Source organism: Sarcophilus harrisii, chromosome 2 (assembly GCF_902635505.1).
Source record: "Sarcophilus harrisii chromosome 2, mSarHar1.11, whole genome shotgun sequence".
NCBI lineage: Eukaryota > Metazoa > Chordata > Mammalia > Dasyuromorphia > Dasyuridae > Sarcophilus > Sarcophilus harrisii.
This window is the reverse complement of record NC_045427.1, coordinates 655,346,873-655,355,124: the sequence shown is the minus strand read 5'-3', so window position 1 is coordinate 655,355,124 and position 8,252 is coordinate 655,346,873. Positions and strand designations below refer to the sequence as shown.

Genomic DNA, 8,252 nt, shown 5'->3' with positions numbered 1-8,252 from the left:
CTTGTCAACAAAAGCGAGTGATGGAACGGGGCCGGGGACGGACGGCGGCTCACGGGGAGAAGCCGGTCTTCTTTGTGCTGGGAGGGGCTGCTGGCCCCACAGAGCGAGGTGAGGGACCCGGGGGAGGGACTGGGCCCCGGGGACACCCGGCACACTGGTACCAGTGGAACGCCCCAGGCAGACTGGGCCCTTGGACACCTGGCAATGCCCCGGCAGACTGGGCCCCTGGGGCTGGTGTTGTCCCATCGGGCAGGGGTCCATCCCGGGCTCCCAGCCTCCTGCTCGGTGGTGAGCATCTCTCCCTGGGGAGTGTCTGGTCCAAGTCGGCCCTGGGTCATCTCCATTACAAAATCCCTTCCCTAGCTCAGCTTTCTGAGATCGGACCAGGAGAACCTGCCCATTAACTCAAGTATTCAAGCAGAGCCAGAAGGGGCTTGGAAGCCATTCAGCCCCACATTCCTAATGACACATGGGGAAACCGAGGCCTCAAGGAGGCGAAACGACGGCTCCATCGCCTGGTTACCTTGAGCCCAATCGCCGCCCCTCAGGTCCTGGTGACAGATGACGCCCCAGAGCATGGGAAAGGTCATGAGAAATTTTTTCTTTTACTTCACGGACCTCTTGAAGGGAAAGGGGAGGGAGGGGTGGAGATGAGGCTCCTCCTGTAAGCCTCTAAGGGAGCCAGTCTGTTGGGGGGCCGCTTGCTGGGGCTCTGGCAAGTCCTGAAGCCCCCTTTGGGGGCGGGCGGGGGCTGAGTGTAGGAGAGCCGCAGCGGGGTCAGCCTCCTGGGCAGCAGGTTCTTACTCTGGGTCAGGGGGCGGGGCGGGGAGGCGGCCTGGGGAGGGGGGCACAGAGTCTCCAGAGGGGCCAGCTTGCGAAGGGGCAGCAGGCTTGGGCCGCTCCAGGAGCAGTGCCTGGAGAAGCTCCTCGGGGGCTCCTGGAGAGAGGGCAGGGCCGGGGGGAGCCGCTCCTGGGCTCCCGGGCGCTTGAAGAGGTGGGCGGCTTGGGGGAGGTGAAGCCGGGGAGACTCCTGGTTTCTGCATGGGGAATTGCTCGGAGTCCATGGAACATCCCCCGAGGGGTCTTTCCAAGCCCATAGAGGCAGGTCCTAGGGAGGAGGGACGGGAGGTAGAGCTCCCCCTCCCCCTCCCCCTCCAGTGGGTTCGGCTCCTCCCGTAGGCAGGTGATCCCCTTCTCGGCCCTCCCGCTTCTGCCTCGGGTTTGGGGCTTCCTGGAAAAGATGAGAGAGACACAGATGTACAAGGAGGAGGACGGCGGGGAGAGGGGGAGGACGGGGGAAGAGGAGGAGGAAGGGAGAGGGGGAGGAAGGATGGAAGGGGGCAGATGCAGAAACAGACCGCACAAGCACAAGGAGAGCGAGCCCAAGGCTTCTGGGAAGGGTGTGGCGTGTGCAGAAGGCGGCCATACTGTGGGGACTCTGCCCCGTGGATCTCCCTCAGGTGCAAATGGGGCCAGAGCCCCCTCTCAGCCCCTCAAGCCTACAAGAGAAAGGGAGGGAGGGAGCCGGGCAGGCAGCAATGGGGGCGGCCCAGAGAGAAAGCAGAAGGGGGAGCAGTGAGGTCTGGGACAGAGGAGAAGGGGGCAGTCTGTCCCACTCTCCAAGTCTGCGCCCACCTAAGGCCAGCCCAGGTGTCCCAGCTCAGGTAGGGAAAGATACAGAAGAGGCAGGAGGGAGGGATGTGGGGGCTGCTCCTTCCGTCCCGTGAATTGTGAGCTCACAAAGCCAGGGTTCCAGACCCCAGCTCACAGTCTTGATGCGGGAAAGATTCCAATCTTTGATTCCCAGCCCTCCTAGCTAATGTAAATTACCCTTTGACTCACAAATCCTGGTCCCTTTGAATTCCAATAGAAGGTCTGGACCTGTCCCAGCCCCACCCCGATCTGAGCCAACTTTGGGGCTACACCCCAAAGCCCTTCAAGTTAAGTCTTCTATTATAAAATGGAGATGCTGGGACCCCCTCTTTGCAGAGATTCCAGACATGGTCGCCTGTGAGGACCCTCTGTCCACTGGACCCTCTGTCCAGTGCCCTCCTTATCTCTACCTTCACCTATCTCCTACTTCTAAACTCAATAATAAACCTCTTTTATCAATCTAGCTCTCCGGGCCAATAAATGCTTTTATTGGGAATTCCGCGCCGCTACTAGACCTCATATACCGCCGTATCCTTGTGCCGAATCCAAGGGGGTTGCAGGGAAACTCTGTTTGACTCCCTGTACCCCAAACCTGCCACTAGACCTTAACTAAACCCTAATTTCATTTAGGTACCCCAAATGTAGACCTCAACATGTGGTCTACACCTCAACATCTGGTTCCTGACCTCAACAGTCTGAGCCGGGATTGCGAGGTCTCCAGCCCCCATCAGCATCAATGGCTGTGCCCAGGACACCCTGCATGGGCTCCCCACCTTGGGACTCAGTCCTTCGGGGATGTGGTGACCAGTACCTGGAAACACGAGGCCACGGCAACTTCCAGCTGCTTCTGGGCCGAGCGTTCCCTGCGGCTGCATGGGAACCAGGTCAAACCAGTCCTAAGTACTTCCCCAGGGACCTTTCCAGGACCCTTCCTGCCCTCAGGAACCCCCTGAGCTGTCCAGCAGTGAGCTCCCCAGCCCTGGAAGCATCCAAGGGTACAGATAACTGATTTGGGGATTTTCTATGGAGAATCTTGCTCAGGTATGAATTCGATGAGACTCCATTCTCCAGGCTCCCAGGGCTTCCCCTCTACTTACAGGGTTCAGAGTAGGAGGGTCTTATTGAATAAAAGGTTTTTCACTCAACTTGAAATTTCTTTGGGGGGGGGGGGAGGCAGACTAAGGCCGAGAGAAAAGGCAGGGACTCCTCTGATTCTCCCAAATTCCTCTCTGACCAACTTTGCAATAACTCGCAAAACAAATTCTGGAGCAGCAGGACCCCCAGTAGGAGGGGGCGTCTCACCTGAGAAAAACTAGGTCATCAGGAAAGATTTGTAGCTCTGGGGCGAGAGCGGAGCACAGTCGGGCATGGGCAACCCCTGGCAGGACATTAGCAAACTTGGGGACACTGAGTCAGCAGCTGTGGCCCCCATTGGTTCAGGGGTTCACACGGCTCCTCAGAGATTGGGGGGTTCCCTTTGCGGGCGCTGAGTGCAGACTCTGCTGCGGGGCCTATTTGTGGATCTGGGTTTCAGTGCCAGGTTTAATCTCAGGGGGAGGAGGAGCACTAGCACAGCAGAGCTTGTGGCTGGTCATTATTCCAGAGTGGGATAATGTGTGTGGGCTCTCACCGACCAGGGGAGCAGTGACCCCCCTTTCCCTAGATAATACCGCCTTGAAAGAACTGAAAACTTGCAGGCCTCCACACCTACCTCTGAAAGTGGCAGGAAAGCCTGGAGCTCGGCACAGTGCTCCCTCCATGGGGGTAACAGAGCCTGGCTTTGAAATAAAGGCCGAAGTCGAGAAGTAAGCCGGGAAAACGAGCAAAGCACAAAAAAAGAACGACCATAGAAAATTACCGTGGTGATAGGGAAGGCCAAAGAGGAAACTCAGAAGACAATAGTCAAATCTGCTGTAGCCAAAGCCTCAAAGAAAAAAAACTGGAAGCGCTGACAAAAGGTATTTAAAAATCAGTAAGAGATGGAGAGGGGAAATTGGGGGGAGAAATGAGAGTGACGTGAGAAAAGCATGCAAACGGAGTCAACGGCCTCATAAAAAGCTGAAGATCATTAGCTGTTGCTCCCGTGTTCCTCTGATTGTATATAGTCTTGCGGGGAACGTGTGACCCCACCTCCCTCTTCCCCTAATTTCAGGGAATTGTGCTGCTCACTCCCAACTTGGAAAGCCTCGAACCCTTCCTCCAATTAGAAATCTAATCCTGGATCCCGGTGTTATTTTTAACGTGTGAAAGTCCGCCTCACTCTGTAGCTAAGATCCAGGCCTACGCCGGGAGGCCCGGTCCTGGTGTGTGGACAGCTGGCAAGTTCTGCTCCACAGATCGCTCTTCTCGGAAACTCCAGCCCTTGTTTCCTCGGTCATTCTACTCTTCGGCCGCCACGGTGACAGGACATAAAGCTTCTGGAAACAACACGTCAGCCTGCGGGAAACAACCACAGCCCCTTGTCTGCTAGGACAAGGGGCTCCGAAACGGGGGCTGGATTCTCCAGGGGCCGGAGCGTGGATGCTGAAGCAGGGCACCGGGGGCTCCGAGGGGCGGGGGCCTGAGGGGGGCGGGGCTCCGAGGGGGCGGGGGCTCCGAGGGGGCGGGGCTCCTGAGGGGCGGGGCCTGAGGGGGCGGGGGCCCTGAGGGGCGGGGGCCCTGAGGGGCGCGGGGCCCTGAGGGGCGGGGGCCCTGAGGGGCGGGGGCTCCGAGGCGGGGGCTCCGAGGGGGCGGGGGCTCCGAGGGGGCGGGGGCTCCGAGGGGGCGGGTTCAAGGCTGCAGGAAGAGGCCCCTTTCCCCAGGACACTGAAGCCAAAGCAAAAGGCGCAGCCCAGCGACCCCGAAACAGCCGGGAAGCTGGCGGGGAACTCCCGCCCCCGGCAGCGCGGGATCATGGGGGAGGGTGGCTAAGATTGGGGGGGGGGGGGGCAAGCGGATGTGCGCGCGCGCAAGGGGGCATGTACACACGTGGGTACATGTACGTGTGTATGCGCATGCGCGCGTGTGCGCACAGGTGCACGGGCTTGGCGGGGAGCTGTCCTGCCTAAGCCTGCCAGAGAAAGCTTCCTGCCTCGGGCTTCGAGGAGCCCCTGAGAGAGCTGGTCATTTGAGGCAGAGGGAAACGAGCCTAGAGCCGGCATTCGGCGCGCCTGCGCACACAGACGCACACACACGCGGGCCGGCTCGGGGGCCCGCCCCCAGGCTCCCGGCTGCTCTCTGGCGCCACCTCGTGGCCGCACTGACTAAGGGAGACCCCGCTGAGTTTCCACGCGATGTGTCAAGTTGGTCTGGAGGGGCCGCGATTTCTGGGACGGGAGGGAGGCTTCAGGAGCCGGAGGGAGGAGGGAGAGCGCACGGGGGGGGGCGGAGCCCGGGCCCCTCGGGGGCTCCCCAGGAGTCCCGGGAGAGGCGGGGGAGGGGGCTGAGTCAGCCCGGGTGAGCCCGGCTCGGGGCGGGGAGAGCAGGCGGGGGGAGCCCGAAGGGAGGAGCCCGGCTATGGACGCGGGGAGCCGCGGGGGACGTCCAAGGGGCGGCGCTCGGCGGGTAGGGAGACGGAGAAGGGGGGGGGAGGGGCAGAGACACTGAGAGACAGACACAGAGACAGAGAGATAGAGAGAGACAGGGGGAAGGAAGGGGAGGAGAGAGAGACAGGGAGAGGGAGAGAAATGGAGACAGACACAGGAAAAGAGTGTTGCGGAGAGTAGAAATAGCCCCGGACCTCGGCAGACCATCAGTTAGGGCAGGAGAGTAATGAAAATGGAGACAGAATTTCCCAGAAATCATTGCACCCACTCTGGCCTTCCTGTCCAAGTCTTGGCCCGGCTTCCCGAGCCCCAGCTGCAGACCCTAGTGGTGAGGTCCCCAAGGGTGTGTGGGGCACAAAGAAACTAAAGAGTGGGGCCCGGAGACAAGCAGGGGGAAGGCGCTGACAGACCTCTGGGGAGAGGGTCCAGTCTGAAGGTCAGGTCGCGTCACAGCCCGAGACCCTCCCTCTGTAGGGGCTCCGGCAGCCTCACGGAGCCAAGCCCTGTCAGAAATCCCGAGGTGAAATTTCCCTAGGAGATCTGCTTAGGGGCCGCCCCAGGGCTGCCGCCTTCCTTGGGGCGCCTCATGGGGTCTCTCCCAGCCTCGTCCCTCTCCATGCGGTGTCTCCCCTACCGCACTGTGCTGCTTGACCCCACTTCCCCTCCCAGCGGCGACTGTGAGTCCCCCGAGGAGCTTCTCTTTCCCAAGCCCTGTTTCACATTCACCATCCCCCCCGGTGTCTGTTGTGTCCCTTCGTTTTGTCTGTAGCCCCCTCCCCTAAATAAGCCTGCCTCTGCCGGAGAGAATGGCCATCGGCGTCTTCACCTGACCGAACCCCGGCTCTCGGCGTCCACATCACCCGCATCACTGGGACGGACGATGGGCCCCTTTAGCAGCTTGCTTATTCCTGGGTGGATCTTTGGGCCAAGCATCCCTCCGTGCGTCTGAACCTCATTTTGGAATCTGCAATGCTCTGGCCCCTGAAAATGCGGCAGGAGAAGTCCGAGAGGGACGGAGAGATTCCGAAGACCCCAGGAGAATTATGAGCCAAAAGCCCAAAGCAAGGACGCCCTCTAACTGCCTCAAGAACAGTTGGGAACCTTCTCTGGGGGGTCCGTGCTCAGTTCCAAGCAAACCACGTCAGGAGGAATGCTTACAAAGTGCAGAGTTGCCTCGAGGAGGCTCAGGGTGCCTTCCCTTCGGAGGGGTTCGAGCTGGATTTCTAACATCCAGACTCTCTTGAGGTTGAGGCCCTGTGCTCCCTTCCATTCGGAGACTGGGATTCTGTGGCTTAAAATATGACGAGGCTCATAAAGCGCCAATCTCGGACCCGCTCCGTGATCCCTTTGTCCAGACTCTGTCCCAAAGATATCGGAAAAAGGAAAAGGACATAGAGTGGGCAGAGAAGTACTTCTCAGCTCTTAATTTGCAAACAGGAAATAACCTACATGTCCCACAACCAGGGAGGAGCAGAATGAATTATGACGTCTAAAGGAAGTGGATGGTGCCATCCATGGATGGCCAAGAACAAATCCAGAGGGCAGGGATTAGGGAGAGTCTGGAATAAAGGACAACCTTCCAATGAGGAGGAAAAATCCCAAAGGCGAGAAACAGGTGCTTTACATTTTAATATTGTGCATTAGCTTTATTCCTCAGAAAACTTAGTCTTACTTAAAGACTTAATGTGATTTACTTTTTTGTTAATAATTGCTAGTCTTTGTGTTGCACTAGAAGGTTCACCGAGCTCCTTACACACGGTAGCACATTCGAGCCTTAGGCAGTGGTTGCTGTCTCCATTTTATGGGAGCAAAACCCAACTGAGATGAAGGGGGGTCAGAGGCAAAACTTGTACTCAGACCTCTCTGACCTTAATGTAAAGTGGTGGGCTTTCTGAGAAATGGGGCAAAGGACGAATGAATGAGTGAACAAATCCAAGACATTTTAAAGCCCCTTCTTTGGACAGTGTGCTGATGGTCGGTGAGCCTTCCTCTGGGATGAAGGTACAGGCAGACAGTTTCTCAGAGAAAGGGCTTGATTCCCCACTTTCTGCCCGGACCCCAGCTCTGAGTCCCCTGGGTGTTTCCCTTGGGTGACACAGAAGGGATTGTGTGGCTCTGGGATCAGAGGATGTGATACTAATTCTAATACTTGTGCCCTGGGTGACCTTGAGCCAGGCTGGCTCCCTGCTATAATACGAGCCAGCCTCTCTGAATCACCCCCTCGGGCTGCTGGGAGCCTGGCTCCCAAAGACCCCCCAGAGGCCTCCGGGCACCCTTGGCAGATGGGAGCAGCCTCCTCCAGTTCCCTTGTGACAGACTCCAGTTCCCTTGGCACCAGGATCCCGGGGCCTTTAGGCTTTCGGGGCTACAGAGCCCTCCTCTCAGAATAGGCCCAAAGACACAAATCGAACCATTTCTCTTTCCTAGATGAGGAGCTGAGAGTGCATGAAGGGCAGGAAACTTGCCCGGTTTCCCCGGTGAGGAGTTCTGAGCAGGATTTCTGAGCCATTCCTTTACCCTTCCCACAACCCCCCAGACGTGGGCCGGCCTGCACTTTGTGTCCGGGCCCGGGGGCAGCCGGACGCCATTGTCAGGGACCTCCAGGCCCTGAGAAGATGCCCTCCCTGACCAAGCACCAAGGGCAGCGCTCAGGCTGGCAGGCTCCGGGGAGAGAAGTTCCTCCCAGCGCCACGAGAGGGCAGCAAAGGCCCACGAGAGCCGCTCTCCCGGGTGCGGACGGACACCGACCGTTATTCTCTCAGAAGGGCCGGGATGGTCCCTGGGTGCTCCGGAGAAAGGCCTCCATGGAGCCCCGGGGCCCTGGTTACAGCCGGCTGCGGTCCGGGGGCCCTAGAGGGCGGGAGCAGGTGCCCACACGGGCTCCGGGGCTTGCCAAGGCTGGCCCCCGGATGGCTCCCTGGCATTCTGGCACTGGAACTGCTCTCCCGCCTCCTCACTGGGCAGCTCAGGAAACTGAGGCCAGGGGAGGCAGAGGCGGGGGCGAATGTGCCCCAGCCGCAGGATTCCCACCCAGGGCTTCTGACCCAGAGCCGGGGCCCTCGTGGCGGTTCCTCC

General features: G+C 59.3%; 1 protein-coding gene across 2 annotated transcripts; it reads right to left on the bottom strand.

Moving 5' to 3' along the window:
- Positions 1–472: 472 nt before the first annotated feature.
- Positions 473–3,578, bottom strand: LOC116422010 (resuscitation-promoting factor RpfA-like). 2 transcript variants are annotated; one of them, XR_004232616.1, is made up of 2 exons: positions 1,636–1,785; positions 473–1,231 (listed from the first exon to the last, which is right to left on the bottom strand). XR_004232616.1 is itself a non-coding variant. In XM_031957026.1 (2 exons), exons 1-2 carry the CDS (start codon positions 3,411–3,413, stop codon positions 801–803), a joined length of 480 nt encoding a protein of 159 aa, XP_031812886.1. In that variant the 5' UTR covers positions 3,414–3,578; the 3' UTR covers positions 473–800. The 2 variants fall into 2 exon arrangements, 1 of the variants encoding a protein (XP_031812886.1); XM_031957026.1 differs by lacking the exon at positions 1,636–1,785 and adding an exon at positions 3,365–3,578.
- Between the last annotated feature and the right edge of the window lie 4,674 nt (positions 3,579–8,252).